The sequence below is a fragment of the Ammospiza caudacuta genome, chromosome 11 (assembly GCF_027887145.1).
Source record: "Ammospiza caudacuta isolate bAmmCau1 chromosome 11, bAmmCau1.pri, whole genome shotgun sequence".
NCBI classification, from domain to species: domain Eukaryota; kingdom Metazoa; phylum Chordata; class Aves; order Passeriformes; family Passerellidae; genus Ammospiza; species Ammospiza caudacuta.
This window is the reverse complement of record NC_080603.1, coordinates 1,745,596-1,763,449: the sequence shown is the minus strand read 5'-3', so window position 1 is coordinate 1,763,449 and position 17,854 is coordinate 1,745,596. Positions and strand designations below refer to the sequence as shown.

Below are 17,854 nucleotides of genomic sequence, written 5' to 3'. Positions count from 1 at the left end.
CAGCATTCCCCAGAAAAGCTGCAGCCCACAGCTTGGGCAGGTTCCCTCCTTGCTGGGAGATTTAAGAGCTGCCTGGAGGCTGGGCCCAGAGAGTGGTGGGGATGGTGCTGCACTCACCTGGTGTCCAGGCACTGGTGGTGTCCCCCAGGGATCTGTGTTGGGCCCAATCCTGTCTAATATCTTCACTGATGATCTGGGTGAGGGGATCGAGTCCACCATTCACAAATTGCAGATGGCACCAAGCTGGGTGTGAGTGTGGATTCTGTGGGAGCATAGGAGGGCTTTGCACAGTGACCTGGACAGGTGGATCCAGGGGATGAATCCAATACAATCAGGTTTAACAAGACCAAGTGCCGGGTCCTGCACTTTGGCCACAACAACCCCTGCAGTGCTACAGGCTGGGGACAGAGTGGCTGGACAGCAGCCAGGCAGAAAGGGACCTGCAGGGACTGATGGACAGCAGGTTGGACATGAGTCTGCCCAGGTGGCCAAGAAGGTCAATGGCTCCTGGCCTGGATCAGGGATGGTGTGGCAAGCAGGAGCAGAGTTGCTGTGCCAACACTGATCTGCCCCCCCAGCTCTGCACACAGACATTGCTGCTGCAACTCCAGAGTAGGGAACACAAGGGTATCTCTGGAAAAAACTTGGCTGGGAGATCCTTTAGTTCCTTTAAAGCCACCAAGAGTGCAGCCCCTCATTGACACAGTCTCTGGCCACAGGGTGGAGAGACACTCTCTCACTCTCCACTCTCTCAAGGTGGAGAGACACAAAATGAGAAATGGCAAAAACAATGACATTTCTTTGTGGACAATATGAAAAACTAATACAAAGGAAAAAAGAACAAACCACAACCAAAGCAACAAGAAGTATGAAAGATGTCTTTTAGTACAAGTGATTGGCAGAAATTGGCCAGCAGTTTAATGTCTCTGAAACCATCCAGTCATCAGTCTCCACACTGCAGCCTTGAGCTCCTGGTTCCTCAGGCTGTAGATGAGGGGGTTCAGGACTGGAGGCACCACCGAGTACAGAGCTGACAGGGCCAGATCCAGGGATGGGGAGGACATGGAGGGGGGCTTCAGGTAGGCAAACACTGCCGTGCTGACGAACAGAGAGACCACAGTCAGGTGAGGGAGGCAGGTGGAAAAGGCTTTGTGCCGTCCCTGCTCAGAGGGGATCCTCAGCACAGCCCTGAAGATCTGCACATAAGAGAAAACAATGAACACAAAACAACCAAATTCCAAACAGATTGAAAACCCAAGGAGCCCAAATTCCCTGAGGTTTGAGTGTGAACAGGTGAGCTTGAGGATCTGGGGTACCTCACAGAAGAATTGGCCCAGGGCATTGCCATGGCACAGGGGCAGGGAAAATATAGTGGCTGTGTGCATGACAGCAGTGAGAAAGGCACTGGCCCAGGCAGCTGCTGCCATGTGGGCACAAGCTCTGCTGCCCAGGAGGGTCTCGTAGTGCAGGGGTTTGCAGATGGATACGTAGCGGTCGTAGCACATAAAGGTCAGGAGGTAATATTCTGATCCAAGAAAGAAGAAAACCAGAAAGACCTGAGCAGCACATCCAGTGTAGGAGATGTTCCTGGTGTCCCAGAGGGAATTGTGCATGGCTTTGGGGACAGTGGTGCAGATGGAGCCCAGGTCACTGAGGGCCAGGTTGAGCAGGAAGAAGAACATGGGCATGTGCAAATGGTGGCCACAGGCTATGGCGCTGATGATGAGGCCGTTGCCCAGGAGGGCAGCCAGGGAGATGCCCAGCAAGAGGCAGAAGTGCAGGAGCTGCAGCTGCGGTGTGTCTGCCAATGCCAGCAGGAGGAAGTGGCTGATGGAGCTGCTGTTGGACATTTCCTGTGCCTTGGCTTGGGGATCTGTAAAAAAAGTATTCATGGAATAATTGGTTTGGAGAGGACTTTAAATATCCCAGCACAGCCTGGGAGCACTTTCCCCCCACTGCCTGTCCGGGGCTCTGCTGCCTGGAGCTGTCCCTGCCAGCCGCTGCTTCCCTGTTCCCAGGGCTGGGCCCTGCCAGTGCTGCCAGAGCCCAGCCCAGCCCTGGGGGCTCAGCTCTGCCCTGCAGACCTCTGCCAGATCAGGCACTGCCCAGGGGCAGCTCTGGCACTGCAGGCTCTGATGGCAACATCAGAGCAACCCTGAGGACACTGGATAAATGAGACTGATGCAGCTTCTAAGGGGCCCTGTGCTGATTTCTGTCACTGCCTCATTTAGCAACATCTGAGAAAAAATTTTTTTCTCATCCTGGACTGCCAGATGAATATCTACTTGCAATTTCCCATCAAGGCAACCCAGACCAGTAGTTTAAAAAAGCAGGATTTTCCCTTTAATGCAGCTCCTGCCTTGCTCCGCTCCCTGTATAATCTACTTGGAAATGTTCTGCAGTTCAATGCCATGCTGGGAGCAGTCCTGAACAATGCAGCATCCTCACCACACCATGACAGCCCTCCCAAGCCTTAGCAGCTGTCTCTGTTCCCGCAGATCTTGTCCCCCAGTGCTGGGAGCAGCTGCCAGGGCTGGCTGACAGATGTCCCTGGCAGGCAGCAGAGTCCCTGCCCCAGCACAGCGCCCTGGGCTGCAGGACCCTGCTCTGCAGGACAGCCCTGGGCACCCCTGGCTGCTCTGCACAAGAGACAATCAGAGAATGTACTCACAGGGTCTGTAGGCATTGGGATGGTCCAGCTTCAGGAGATCACTCCAGGAGCTGCAGCTGCATTGTCCTGCAGCCAGCGGTTCCTGTGCCAAGGGCTGGCAGTGATTCTGCCCCAGACACTTCTCAGCACCTTCCCAGCCCCTACTGTATGAAGCTCTCTGTGCTGTGCCCGGGGTGGCTGCAGGCAATGCCCCAGCCCTGCTGGGCTGGCAGAAGAGCTGCTCATCAAGAGAAATGTGCTTTTGAAGCTCTTCTTGGTTACCAGGACCTGCCTCTGTGCCAGGAGCCCAGCCCAGCTCAGCAGCACAGACACAGCACCATGACTTTAATGAGCCTCTGGGGCTTTGTGGTCAGGCTTTGAATGTCAGTCCCTGAGAGGGAGCTGAAGAAACCTCTCCAGAACTCCAAGGCAGAATCCAACTCCAAAGTTTCTTGGACTTTTAATGGGTCCCACTGAGGAACACAACTGAGAAAATGTCCCCAGGCCCCAGGCAGAGCAGAGAACTGGAGGCAGTGATGACAGGTGGGGACAAAGAGAAGCCAAGCCTTGGTGCCCTGGGGCACAGCAGCATGGTCTGTGCCACCAAGGGCTGGGAGAAGAAACCTTGTCCTGAGGCACTGGGGCCTCCTGGCACAGCCCCAGCCAGGCTGGGCACTGTCAGCCCCTTGTCCTGCCCTCAGCATCCCCCGTTAGCCCACATCCCAGTGGCCTTAAAGATCTGCTGGAAGGATTCCCTGGGGAGCCTGGCTCACGAATGGCCCTGTGGGGACTCCTTAATGCTCCCTGCAGGGACTGCAGTTTTTCAAAGGACTTTGTGTTTGGCTTTTGCCTTGGAGTCTCTGAGAGGTCTGTGCAACCATGGCCTCCAATTATCTGCTTTAATTAGTCCCTGGAGAGGATTTGTGAGTAGCAACACTCAGTGGGGCTCATTAATGCTTCAAGGTACTTCAGTTATTTCAAGGTACTTGGTATTTCCCTTCTGATACAGCCTCTGTGAGAGGTTTGTGCAGTCATGGCCCCAGTTATCTGCTTTAACGTGTCCCTTGAGAGCTTTGTACTTACACTCGGTGAGGCTCATTAATGCCTTGAGATACTGAAGGTTTTTAAGGTACTTTATGGATTTAAGAAGAGTTTTAAGTACTTTTAAGAATTTTCCTTCCCACATCGAGTCTCTGAGAAGTTTTTGTGCCATCCTGGCCTCCAATTCTCTCTTTCAAGAAGTCCATGAGGAGCCTGTGTTGGGTATCTTCCCCCTTTCTCTTTTACAACAAAGATGGAACTGAAAGAATTTTGTAAGACTTTCTGAAAGCATCCAAACAAACATGGGACAATTAACAATACAACAACAACCACTAAGAGAATTAATAATCCTGTTTTAGCTAGACATCATCCAACCCTTCAGTTCCTTGTATTGGAAGAGTTTTTTGAACTAGTCTTTGTTTTCCACTTGAAGCTTCTTGAACTCTTCATTCAGTACTTGAATGCTCTTGTGGATTGACTCACTGTGGCTGCAGAGGTTCATGCAACACACGCCCTCAGAGTCTACTCGGCCATGCCCATGTGCCCAGAGTAAAAACTCTATCACTGTTCTGCAAGGTGGCATGTCTGATGGTCTCTATGTCTGAGAGCACGCCACTCAATGTGTGAGAGGTAGCATTGTTTTGCTTACTTAACAGGCACCCAAGATGGTCTAATTGTCCTAAAGCTTTAGCTGCAGCCACCCAAGGTAGTCCAAATTGAGGGTGCTATCATCTGATACCTGGATTGCAGCTTTCAAAGCCATCTCTTTGATATCATCCAATACTTCTCTGGGGATGCCTGCTGCCTGATCATCTGGTAGGCTGTGTTGTCTTTCTCCAGCTATATGGTTGATTGTCAATTCCACCCTTGCATCATTATTAGCATAGTCTGCTATTAATTCATTAAGTAAACACTTCCATCCCCCTTCCCACAGGGTGTATTCTGTAGGTGATAACAAAATGGTCATAATATATTTTAAATCAGGGAGTTAGGGCATGTGCTGTAAACATGGCTGTCATTAGCCCATTAAAACAAAGTAAGTCCTTCCTATGCTCTTTAGCTGCCTTTTAAGATCCTTGATTTCCCCATAAACCAGTGGCTGAGACCTGGGATTCTGCCCCCTTCCTTCATAACATATGGGTGCAACAAGGAGTTTCCTAACTGTTTCCCAGTCTCCTTCCATAATTAGATGGTGGACTTCTAGGGTGGAGTTCTGGAGGCATGGCCCAGGGTGAAGGTGGAATAATTGGCAGTGGGGGCATGACCCACAGTCAAGGCGGTAGAGTCTGGAGGTTCGTTCTGGGTGGAAGAGAATGTTGTGATAGCAGGAAGTGGAGGAGCCAAGATGGCAGGAGGATGGTCAGGCCACATTCAGGCTCCTTCCATCTCGAGTCTCCAGGTCACAGTGCTCCAAGAGGGTGTGTTCATCACCATCTTGGAGCATCGTGGAAGGTCCAAGAAATGCAGGTTTGAGAGGAGGTCCTGAGTTAGGAGTTACCAATCGATTGAGTTTTCGACACACTGCTTGCTGGTGAAGGGTCTCAAGAATGGTGTGGGAGATGGGGAGTATGTGGGGTACAATGGGGTCCCTTTAGATTGAAAGGTTGTATAATTTAACTCCCACTGAGTCCCAAAATTTGGTAGTATAGATTTTTTCAGCAGGGGCATCTGGAAAAATTTTAATGATCCACCTCACAATTGATTTTAATTTGCTCTTTGTAAATATTTTGGCATGATCAGTGAGAATTAACAAAGCATCCATATATGCTCCTTTCTACTTTGGACATCTGGCTGCCCATTTTTCTTTTTATCCACCTTAGGGGGAACAGCCACTGAACACTCCAATTTAATAATGGGATGTGAGCTCATACGATAAAAACACAGCAGCAAAATGGGCAATGAATGTCTTGCATTTTCCCAAACCCACCTGCAATCCTTCACCGGTGAAACCATCATTGTCCCTGCAGATCCTGGCCAAGGTCCCTCGAAGCAATGATGAATCTGCCAGGCTGGCACAATCCAAAATCACAGGGGACACTGGCCTATCCACCAGTTCACCCCAGCTGACATGATTCAACGTCAGGGTCCCTGTTTGGGCGCCAAAAGTCACAATGAGGGTGACTGTGACAAACCTTTCTAGTTCCTCAACTTCAGGGCAATGGTGGTGAAAATGAAAAGGACCAGATGCTGGGGAAGATGAAACAGGAAAGCCTTATAAATATGATCGCCTGGCAAAAGATTTTGAGAATATGGAAACTATAAGTGAGATTGAAATGAAAGCAAGCTTTGAGACACCAAGCCTTAGTTACTGAACAAATGGAAAACAATGGTATGGCTGGCTGAAAGTAATCTTCTTTTGATGAAACAATACCCTCTGCTTGCAGACAGGTCCAAGGGTCAGAGCAGACCCTACTAGCTTGGCAGAAGGGGTCCAAAGAGTAGTTTTTAGGATTTAAAATGTAACACAGTATGGTAATGTAATGATTCTTATAGGCTGTATGTAAATGCTTAAAGATTTGTATCTTGTACTAGATTGGTTAGTGAAAATTAGAATATGCAGCACAAAAGAAGATTTATTGTATTGTAATGGGAACTCCCCTCCTCTTTTGGGTATCCATTTTGGGCACCTCTTTCAAGCCCCTCTTATGGGCCTGCTCCGAGCTGTGGCTGGCAGCTCCAAACAAGGCCCCTGCACTCACACCCATTGCAATAAACCACAAGTTCCAAGACCTGACTTCAGAGATCTCTCGCCTCTGTCCGTCCCAACTGTCCTACCCCCTGATGCTTCTACAAGCAGGATCAATGGAGTTGCCAAAAAAAACCTTTAATAACAGGGTGAAAAACAATAAACATGGAGAAGTCAAGCACAGTACAAGGGGTGGGATCCAAAGATCTGAGATAAAGGCGAAGTAACAATATATACACTTGGGGGTAGAACACTCTAGAACAAAAATCATAGAGGGAAAACAAGTAACCAGTAGGGGAGGAGAACTTGGACAACTTAGCATAACAACACTAAAGGCATATGAGGGAACACTCAAACTCACCTTAAGTTAAACGAATGATTCCCAGGGCTTGAAACTTGCGCCCAGGTCTTCTGGGGTATAATCTGTCTGACTCTGAGTTACAGCTGGGCTAACTCCCACACCGCTGCTTTGCTCTGGCCCCTTGGCACCATGTGGCCCAACAGAGCCACAGTGATGTCCTTGGTTCCACGAGGCCCCACAGTGTCACAATGGTCCCTTGGATCCATGGTGCTCTGCAGTGTCACAATGGCCCCTTCATTTCACAAGGCTTACAAATGTCACATTGGTCTCCATAGGAAGGATACCATGGAGCTCTCATGTTTCAGGAGCTGATGAACAGCAACCACCAGAGATCAAGGCAAGCCTGATCTGTCTGTCCTGGCAGGTGTGCTTGGAGCAACCCTTGGATATTCGGAATTATGAAAGTGGAGCTTTAATTTCAGACATTTGTGGCAGGAGAAGGATGATTTTTTCTATATAAAGCAAAACACAGAATCTTTTCCAATTGATAGTGGAGTCCTGGAAAAAGTTAAAGATAGAATCTAAAATGTTAAGCTTTGTGTTTTCCCAGATCAACTGCACCTGTGTAAGCAGTATGATAAATTACATCATTGTTAGATGGGATGATTGTTTTGTAATTAAATATAAATATTATATAACCATAAGAAGAATAATGAGAAACTATGTTGGAAATTCAGAAGGGGGCTGAGCTTAGCTGAAATCTATGTATACAATAGAACAATATAAGTTTAACAATTAACATGAAAGTTATATAATGATAGAGTATAACACATGATCATTTTGGATGTATGGTCGGAATCAGATTTGGGTAATACCCCAATTCCCAGAGCTCTTAAATAAAAAGCACCGCATATAATCCCTACGTGATTATGTGTTTTTGAATGCTAACACAGGGCTTGGTGCATAGGTGAGTTCTGGCACTCAGGAGTTAAAGAACAGCCAGACCTGTCTGTCCTGGCAGCTTTTGTCCGGCAGCAATCCTTGGATACACAGAAATTTGGAAGTGGAATCCAAATTTTGGCCATGGATACCTGGAAAAAATGGACAGTCCTTTCCCATACAAAGGAAAGCCCAGAGCCTCAGTGTTTCAGGGGCAGATGGGAGTGGCCTTCCACATTCCAAGGTCAGCCAGACCGTTCAGGTGACCCCTGGGAGACCAAGGCAGCCACATCTGTTTCATGTTCCCTTGCTTCCGCAGGGCCCTGCAGTGTAACAATGGCTCTTTGTTTCCATGAGGCCTTGCAGTTCCACAATGGTTCTCTGCTTCCATGATGCTCTCAGGTGTCATAACGGCCCCTTGATTACAAAAATCCTTAAACATCTTAATGGTCTCCAGGTTTCCACAAGGCCCCACAGTGCCACAAGTTTCCATAGTGTTACAACGGCCCCGTTCAGGTGACCCCTGGGAGACCAAGGCAGCCACACCTGTTTCATGTTCCCTTGCTTCCGCAGGGCCCTGCAGTGTAACAATGGCTTGGTTCCACAAGTTTCCATAGTGTTACAACGGCCCCTTCCTTCCATGAGGCCCTGCAGGGTCACAATGTTCCTTTGGTTCCATGGGGCCCCACAGTGTCACAATGGTCTCTGTGATTCTATGGGGCCTTGCAATATCACAGTGCTCTCCATGGATCCACAGTGCCCTGCAGGATCACAATGGCCCTTTGGCTCCACGAGACCCTGAAATGCAGCAATGGCCTCTTGGTTCCACAAAGCCCCGCTGCTTCACACTGGCCCGTTGGGACCGTGTGGCCCAACTGGGCCACACGTTCTTGGTTCCAAGAGAACAGAAAGATGTTCTTGGTTCCACCAGGCCCCACAGTGTTACCTTGGATCCAAGGTATCCTGCATGCTCTCACTGTTCCCCTTGGTTCCACAAGTTCCTACAGTGGAACAGGTTCCACAAGAGCCTGCAGTGTCACCATGGCCTATTGGTTCCACAATGCTCCGCATTTTCACAATGGTCTCCATAGGAAGGAAACAAGTGAGCCCCAGTGGTGCAGGATCAGATGAGAGGCAGTCACCAGAGGTCAAGTCTAGCCAGACTTGACTGTATGGGCAGATTTTGTCTGGGAGTAACCCTTGGATATAGAGAATTTTAGACACAGAATCCCAATTTTGGCCATGGGCATCTAGACAAGAAAGACAGTTCTTTTCCATAGGAATAAAAGCACAGAGCCCCAGTGCTTCACGGTCAGATGGGAAGTAACCCTTGACATGTCAAATTCAGTGGGACCTGTCAGACAGATACCAGGAGTCCAAACCAGGCAGACTTGCTCCATGTTCCATTGACTTCATTGGTGCCCACACTGTCACAGTGTAATCCTTGATTCCATGAGGTCTTGCAATGTCACAATGGCTTCTTGGTTTCATGAGACCCAACAGAGTCACAGGGGTCCCTGGGCTCCAAGTGGCCTTGCTGTGTCACAATGGCTCCTTGTTTCTATGGGCCCCACTTTTGATCATTGACCCCTGCTTCTATAGAGGCCCATGATTTGCACAATGGTCTCCTTGATTCCAGGAGGTTCCGTAGTCTCACCATCGTTTCCATGGATCTCCATGGTCACAACTGACCCATGGTTCCATGAGGTTCCGTAGCGTCACCATGGTCGCTGTCAGAGGCTGGATGAGATCAATATCCCGAGACACCTTGGGATGCTCGGAATGCCTGTGTGGAGCCAGGGCTGGGTCAGGCCTTGGTTTGTGGTGGATCAGAGCCCCGCCCCCAGCAGGGGCCTGGCAGAGCTGTCAATCACATAGCAAACGCTGTGCTAACCCTGCTCTGATTGGCTGAGCTGTCAATCAATCACACACTAGCAGCTGGTGCTACCCTGGGTCTGACTGGACAAGCAACTGGCAGTCCCACCCCAGGGGTGGGCCCATGAAGGTCCAGGGAGTTAAAAGCCAGAGCATGAGGCCAGGCCATGGCCTGGATCCTGTCTTCTCTTGGGGTTTCTGTGTTCGAGATGCTGGAACCCAAGTAGCTGGTACGTATGTGTGTGTTGTTCTATAGACTTCTGTCTTTCTGTTGTTCTCTATTTTTTCTCCTTCTAATCCTACTTACCTGGAACATTTTTGGTAACTTCATGTTAAGGGTTAAAGGTTTTTAGGTTAAATGTATGGGAATCCAGGGCACAGGGAATATTTCTCTGTCTGCTCTGAGGCATCCTGACCCCCAGAGAAACACTGCCTTTAACCTTCCCCCATGGAGAGCACTTCCAGGACTTTGAGACAGATTAGAATTTACCAAAGTCTGAAATAGATTAGAGGGTAGTATAGTATGTCACTTGGGTGAGAAATTTAGGTTTTGGGATTTTTAATATGATGTAGATAGGAAGCAAGATGGAGGGATTTGGATGTAGTCCCTGTCTTCTTCTTCATCATCTATTCCATTTTCTTCAGTGTAGGTGGCACAGGGTGATTGATCAAGGAAAGCACAGTGTAGAGGTTATGTGGACAGTCAAGGGATTAATTATGTGTAGATAAGTAGAAATAATGTATGTTTTAAGAGTTAATTGGTTGAGAAAACTTTAAAAGACCTTGAAACCGTACATTTTTGAGCCATTTTGAGGTATTTGTCCTGTGTGCTGAGCCTGGTGTGCACAGCATGCAAAACTTTAGAGAAGTTAACATTAAACAAGAAGCTGAAGACCAAAAAAGTCTGTTGCATCTCCTTTTACCTGGCACAGAACTGCTACAGGAGGGTTTCCCACATCCAGAGAGCCCCCAGAAAGGCCCAGGATAAAACAAATATCAATAAATGGCACCTTGACAATATTTATAATAGAATGTTTTTTTCCATAAAATTGTTTAATGAAGAGTGTTGTCTTATTAATAGCCAATCATGTGAAATGTGTTGATTAAATGAACAATGAAGTCCACCTCTAGCAAACTAAGGTATAAAAGAAGAGGATTGAAAAAAGGGTGGCTTTTAGACCTTAGACTTGTGATCTGAGTCTGTGTCATCTCTGATTGAATGGTGATATTTTGGGATCTGTGGGGTCTGTTGGGGCTCCCTTCTGAAGCTCGAGACCCATCAGGAGCTTATCTAATAAATTTTGCCTGAAGCTCCCACTGTGTCCATGACAGGAAGCCCTGTGAGTGTCTGGGACATCCCAGCTCTTTGGCAGCCTCGGGACTCCTGGGATGTCACCGTGGAGCCTCCGTGAGTGCCTGTGACAGATTGGTGCCTTTGCAGGCCAAGGTCCCCTGGGATGACACCATGGAATGGCTGTGACTGCCTCTGACCACAGGGCTCTTTACCATCCCCAGAAAGCCCTGGGAGGTGTCCATGGAGCCCCTGTCTCTGCCTCTGATATTCCAGCTCTGGAACAGCCTGGAGACTCTTGGAAAGTCCCCATGGAACCCCTCTGAGGGCCTGTGACAAATCTGATCCTTAGCAGGCAACCATCACCAGGCCCCTATTGCTATGGTCAGTTTCCATGGCAACGATCACCAGCCCCTGTTGCTATGGTCAGTCCCTGTGCAGCTCCATGGAGAACCCATGCCAGGGGAGGTTGCCATGGACACCAGCTCAGGCCTGCAGCCAGAGCCCGTTGCCATGGCAACCATTGGCAGCCCCATCCCCCGGCTCATGGGATCCCAGAACCACAGAATTGGCTGAGCTGGGAGGGACCCATCAGGATCCTCAAGTCCAACTGCTGGCCCTGCACAGGACACCCCAACAATGCCAGCCTGGGCCTGGCAGTGCTGTCCAAACGCTGCTGGAGCTCAGAGAGCCCTGGAGCTGGGACCCTTCCCTGGGGAGCCTGGGCAGGGCCCCAGCAGCCTCTGGGCAAAAACCTTTTCCTGACATCCAACCTGAGCCTGCCCCGACTCAGCTGCAGCCGTTCCCTCCACTCCTGTCCCTGGGCACCAGAGGGAAGAGGTTCCCACAGCCCCAGCCAGGGACCTGCTCCCAAGGCTGTTGCCATGGCCACCAGGGCTGGGACCAGCTGGGATGCTCGGTTTCCATGGGCCGGGGTTCAGGAATGGGATTCCCCAATTTCCTCCTCCCGCTTAAACTGCGCTGCCCTCACTGCCCTCCCACCTCCCATGGAAAGCACAAAAGGCAAAGATCCCAGGCTGGGATAAGAACGATTTATTGGGAACAGCAATGAGATCAGGAACAAATGGAACAGAAACAATATTGATAACAGAAGGGATAAATAAAACTGTTTACAGGAAAAATGAAAACAGAACTCACTGGGTCTTCCTGGCCACAATTTCCCCTTCCTGGAAAGGACACCCTTCTTCTCAGGGAGAGAGAGAGTCCCTTTCCTGCCCCTGGCAGTGACCTGAGGTGGGAGTGAATGTAATGACATGGCCATGGCCAGACCCTCATGTTTTTCATTGCCACATCATGTCACTGGGAGGGGCAGGACAAGGGACAGGTGTCTTCCCCACATAGATCACAGGGAAAGTGGATCACCAGGGGTCTTCACAACATGGATCCTCTAATGATGGATGAAGTTGGGGCAGTGCACAAAAATCCTCCTGCACTTGGCACACCAGCAGGCCTTCCCTTACCGGTGCCTCCATTGGTGACTGGTCAAGGCAGAGTTCTGGGTAACACTCTTCATACACTGGGGACACTCCTAGGGCCTCTCCCCAGTGTGGATGTGCCGGTGGGTGACGAGGTTGGAGTTGTGCTTGAAGCCCTTCCCGCATTCAGGGCAGTGGAAGGGCCTCTCCCCAGTGTGAATCTGCTGGGGGCAGAGATCGGAGCTGATCCGAAACCTCTTCTGACACTCAAGACACTCATAAGGCTTCTCCCCAGTGTGTATACGTTGGTGGGTGAGGAGGTGGGACCTGCAGCTGAAGCCCTTCCCACATTCCCCACACTTGTAGGGCCATTCCCCAGTGTGGCTCATCTAGTGGTTGATCAGGGTGCTTCTCTGCCTGAAGCTCTTCCCACACTCCAAGCACTTGTAGGACTTCTCCCCATGACGAAGCTGCTCATGGAGCACCAGCTCTGAGCTCTGGCTGAAGCTCTGTCCACCTTCCTGGCACAGGGTGGGTCTTTCCTCCTCAGAGTAACCTGGGCTGGGTTTGCAGCCCCTCCTCCTTCAGTATCTTTGGAGATTTTCCTCCCCAGTGGGGAGGAATTCTGCACTGTGGAGTCACTCAAAATGGCCTCTTCCACAAGGTTTTTCCATGGAGATTTTTCCTCCCTTGTCTCCATCATCAGCTCCTTGTCTGGGGGAGGAAGGACAAGGACACGATGGGATTTGCCTCCGTGCCAGAGGGAAGGTGAAGAAGATTCCCCCAGTGCATCCCTGGCAGGATGGGGTTGGCAGCAGGGCTGTCCTGCAGCCAGGGGCTGTGCTGGGCTGGGAGATGGAGCAGGAGAGAGGGGGAAAGGGGCACTGAATTCCTCCTCACTGCCTGGGTGTCCTGAGGCATCTTCCTTTTCCTCGCAGCGTCTTCCATCTGATCAAGATTTGGGAATGGAAAATCCTGTTTTGGGAGAAAAACAAGGGATGAGAACATTGATTTTTATACTGGTTTGAAGGCAAACCTGGGGGAGAGTCTAAACCAGAATTACAATTTAAAAAGAAAATAAAGATCAAGGCAATGATACAGAAACACTGCCTTAAACTGACAGAGTCAGAATATAACCTGACACCCTCTTGGTCGGGGTGGTGGCAGCAGTCCCATTCAATGGTGGCTGCAGTCCTGTTGGAGTGATGAACATGATTCTGTCAGAGCAGTGATCCTGTAGAAGGGTCTGGTCTTCCTCTGAAGGTCCAGTGCTGGTTATGAACCTCTTGTCCTCTGGCAATCCAGTAGGCAAGCTGCTCCTGGTGTTGAAAGCCTCAGCTTATATCCAGGTAGGAATGCTTGGATCCTCCCCCTGGGCGGAGAATCCCACAATGGGATGATGGAATTTTATCAGTCCTGCAGTGACACACAATGGCCTATTCACAGAAGATATCTCCCCTGGAGGGCGTTATCAGGGGTGAATCATGGAAGGGATAAAGAACACTGCCTTGCCTGTTCATAGCAGTTGATGAAGATGGGGATTGAAAACATGCATTTGGTTACATCTTACATTGCAACCTGAAACAGTGGGGTAATCCCTGCTCAGGGGGTGAACACCACCCCCCTTACCCAAACTGGATCAGATGTTAAAACCCCCACCCTGGGAAGGCCACACACACAGAGGACAATGTCACACTTGCCCTGCTCCAGGGGACATCTCTGTCCCTGTCTCTCCCTTGCCCGCCCCTCTTTTCTCTTTCACAGACTGGGGGGCTTTGCCAAATGTCAGAATAATTTGTCTCTTTGTCCCTGTCACCTTTGTAAACACCTACATAGAGCTTTACCTTCCTTTTCATTATCTGAATTCGGCCAAATTTCCACATTTCTTTTATCAGAATGTGCCAGCAGCTGAGCTGGAGCTGTGCAGGACTAATGGAACTTGGAATTGCCACATATTTGCTTCATTTGTCAGTTTATTAAAGTTTGGGGTTTTTTTGCATTTCCAGAAAAAGTGTCCTGTGGTAAAAGCAAATTCAAGGCGTTTTTTTAGGGTTAAATTTGATTTCTGACCAGAAACAACTTTAAATTGTCCAGTGCCCAGAGGATGCTCAAGGGGTCTCTGAGCCTCTCACACAGGGAGAGGCTTGGGAGGGGCGGGAGGGAGTTTTCCCTGTCCCTGTCACCCCAGGCCATTCCCCAGGCATTTGTCCCTGTCCCTGCCACCCCAGGCCATTCCCCAGGAGATCTCTGTCATTCTCACCCCAGGGAATGCCTAGGGGGTCTCCCTCCCTCTCACCCCTGTGCCAGGGGGTGCTCAGGGCAGTCTCTGTCCCTCTCAGCCCAGGGGATGCTCAGGGGTCCCTGTCCCCTCACCCTGGGGGATGCTCAGGGGGTCTCCATCCCTCTGGCCTCAGGCAATGCCTGTGCAGGGCTGGGGACCAGGGGTTCTGTGTCCCTCTCACTGCTGTGGGTGCTCAGGGCTGGGGGGGCTCTCCAACCTTCTCACACCTGTGGAGGCCAGGGGGGTCTCTGTCCCTCTCAGCCCTGCTGTGACCCCACCCAAATATCATCGGGGTCAGAGGGAAAGAGACACCCCTAAACCCCCAGAGGGGCTGAACCTGGGATTTGGTTTGGGGCTGAGGATTTAGGAAGGGGCTGGAACTGAGGCTGTGTTGAAGTTGGGGCTGAGATTTGGATTAGAGCTGGGATTGGGGTTAAGGCTAGACATGGGATTGGCTTTAGGGCTCAGATTGGGATTGTGTCTGGGGCTAGACGAGTCTGGGACGGGGCTGAGAATAAATACAGAACTGTGAGTGTGTCTAAACATGGAGTGAGATTGAGACCAGGATCAGGGTCAGGTTTGGGACTGAGCTCACCCACAGTGGGACAGGGGGGATGTCACGGTGGAATGGTTTGGGGAAAATTCTGGTTTGGGGGAAAAAATGGTGTGAATGCCTTGTGTTGGGGATTCCTCTTGCCCAAATCCATTTCTAAAAGTCACCTGATGCCCAAAAATCAAGAATGAATTAAAAAAAGACACCAGGAGTTTCCCATTTCCAGTCTCATCCCTCTCAGGTTCTGGTGGTCCCCCATCTCAGGGCTCGTGGGGATCCCATGGGTCCTGGGTAATGAGCCTTAATTGGTTTTATCCTAGGCAAGCTATTACAGCTCCAGAGCTCAGCTCCAAGGGGACCGAGTGCCAGAGGCCAGCTTGCTCAGACCAAGGCCATGGGTCAGCCCCTAGCAAGCAGGGGGATATTCAGCTCTTATAGTGATTAGCCAGCTCTTATGATTTCAGCTTTGCTTGCTAGTTAGCTTGCCCTTGGCTTGAGGCTCCAGCAGACGGCAGAGAGAGGAGAAGGAGAAGACGCCGGATGTTCCACGAGTATGGCTTTATTGGAGGGGTTCGTGAAGGGTCTCAGCTCTTCTTCTTCCGAGTTAGTAGAGGTACAGTATGCTACTTTTATACCCTTGGCCCGGTTCCAATCTTGACCAAAGGCAAAAGGTTAGAGGGACCATAAGTGACCAATAGTAGGGTTAATAAGATATTGCCTTACATGGTTATAGGGATAGGTTATAGAGCGGATGTCCCTGGAGTCAGGAAGCTTCTGTACTGCTGTATCAGCATTTCTATTATTCAGATTCTCCACGGGGCCCTGGCTAAACTTGTAGGCTTCACTACACTGGGGATCCTCCCTCTCCAGGGTACTGCTTATGGATTCTGGGAGGTTTTGGCATCCCAGGGTTCCCCTCTCCAGCCTTCCCTCAATCCAGCCAGTTGGGGTTCCCCCTTCTTTCCACTACTCTGTACTGGTTTAGGGCAAATTGGTTGAAAACCTCCACAAGGAGTTACCTCTAGAAAGCAGATTCCAGTAGTCCAACCCCCAGCCAGTTTGGGAAAATATTTCCTTGGGGAAAAGTTCAAAAACCCTGTTTATTTTACAGGCAAAACATTCACCAGCAAAGCAAATGAACAATATTAAGCAATAAGATCTCGTGCCACTCCAAAAGAGATGAAAAACCCAGCAAGTCCTTCTGTGGGCGGTAGCTCAGCTCACTCAGACTCTTACCAGTCTCTTATCAGTCCCTCCAGCACTGGAAATGCCGTGGCCCAGGCTTGGCCATGTGGGCCACAGGTGCGAGGTGCCAGTGGTGTTCTGGGTGTTCAGTCCAGAGCAGATTTAAACAGCTCCAAAGAAAAAGAAAAATCACAGTCCAGGGAACTTCTCTGCCTCAGCAAGTTAAAAACTAACTAAAAGCAAAGGAGAGCTCCATCCCGCTGTCTGTCCATCCTGTCCGTCCAGGAGCCGAAATGTGGAGGAGTGAGTGCAGTGTATGAAAACAAACTGCAGATTCTTCCTCCTCCCCTTTGCTTTCAGAACCAGCCTTAAAGGTGCAGAACTCATTGCTGGGCTAAACAGGCCGATGGAGGTATGACCATCATAAAGTCGCCCCAGGACATGCCCCTGCCAGGGTCAGGGGGTCCCGTCCCCGCCTCATCTCCGGGCTGCCGGGGGTCCCCCAGCTGAGGTATTGCCCCTTCTGCTCTCCCTGCCCCAAGGGTACCCCCGTTCCACAGTCCTGGCTCTCACGGGGATCCCCAAAACCAATGTCCTGCCCCATCAGTACCGGGCCATCCCCACGTGGACTCCTGTGGACCCTCTGAGGGGCGACTGCGGCTCCTCTCCCCCCAAAATAGCTCCTCTTAGGGAGCCTGGAGATATCTGGGGCTCGAGTCCGGGATCTGCCGGCTCTGAACACTCCAAAAAATCCTTCCGGAGACCCCTGACTGGAGTTATTTGGGAATGTAGCTACTTGAGCTGAGCTTCTTGCAGGACGTACAGGAGCCTTGTGTTCCTCACCATGGGGTGAATGAACTTTGTCAGTCTCGCTGGTAACATTTGCTTCCTTTCCTCCAGTGATTTTAACAAACTTTTCAAGGAAGGAAAACAAGATATTTTCTCTATACTCTGGACCCACAACAGCAATTTTCCTCATCAGTTCTCCCATAAGTTCCCCAGGAGGAAGGAGGGACTGTATCAAAGTTTCCAAGAATTCTTCCAGAAAGAAACACAAACTTCTCAGTGGAGGGAACCATGAAGCAATCAAAGGCACTTGGAGTTGGAGAACAGTGCCCTGAACTCATTGTGCCAAAAAAATGTTGCAATATGGTTAAGAAAATTGTTAGAAAGATGCCTCTGCCCCAATTAAGGTGCAAACGAGACCAAATCCAAAGTGGATTTTATTGAACAATAAATGTGAGGTAGAGAGAAAGATGGAAAGAAAGAGAAAAGGGGGGACAGCAAGGGAGAGACAGGGACAGAGATGTCCCCTGGAGCAGGGCAAGTGTGACATTGTCCTCTGTGTGTGTGGCCTTCCCAGGGTGGGGGTTTTAACATCTGATCCAGTTTGGGTAAGGGGGGTGGTGTTCACCCCCTGAGCAGGGATTACCCCACTGTTTCAGGTTGCAATGTAAGATGTAACCAAATGCATGTTTTCAATCCCCATCTTCATCAACTGCTATGAACAGGCAAGGCAGTGTTCTTTATCCCTTCCATGATTCACCCCTGATAACGCCCTCCAGGGGAGATATCTTCTGTGAATAGGCCATTGTGTGTCACTGCAGGACTGATAA

The 17,854-nt window shown here is 50.0% G+C and overlaps 1 protein-coding gene across 1 annotated transcript; it reads right to left on the bottom strand.

Moving 5' to 3' along the window:
* Positions 1-917: 917 nt before the first annotated feature.
* Positions 918-1,850, bottom strand: LOC131562405 (olfactory receptor 14J1-like). Its single transcript, XM_058812097.1, has one exon. The coding sequence runs from the start codon at positions 1,848-1,850 to the stop codon at positions 918-920; it is 933 nt and encodes a 310-aa protein (XP_058668080.1).
* Between the last annotated feature and the right edge of the window lie 16,004 nt (positions 1,851-17,854).

Coding starts and splice junctions, on each gene's coding strand:
- LOC131562405 (XM_058812097.1), bottom strand. CDS start 1,850: ATGTCCAACAGCAGCTCCATCAGCCACTTCCTCCTGCTGGCATTGGCA.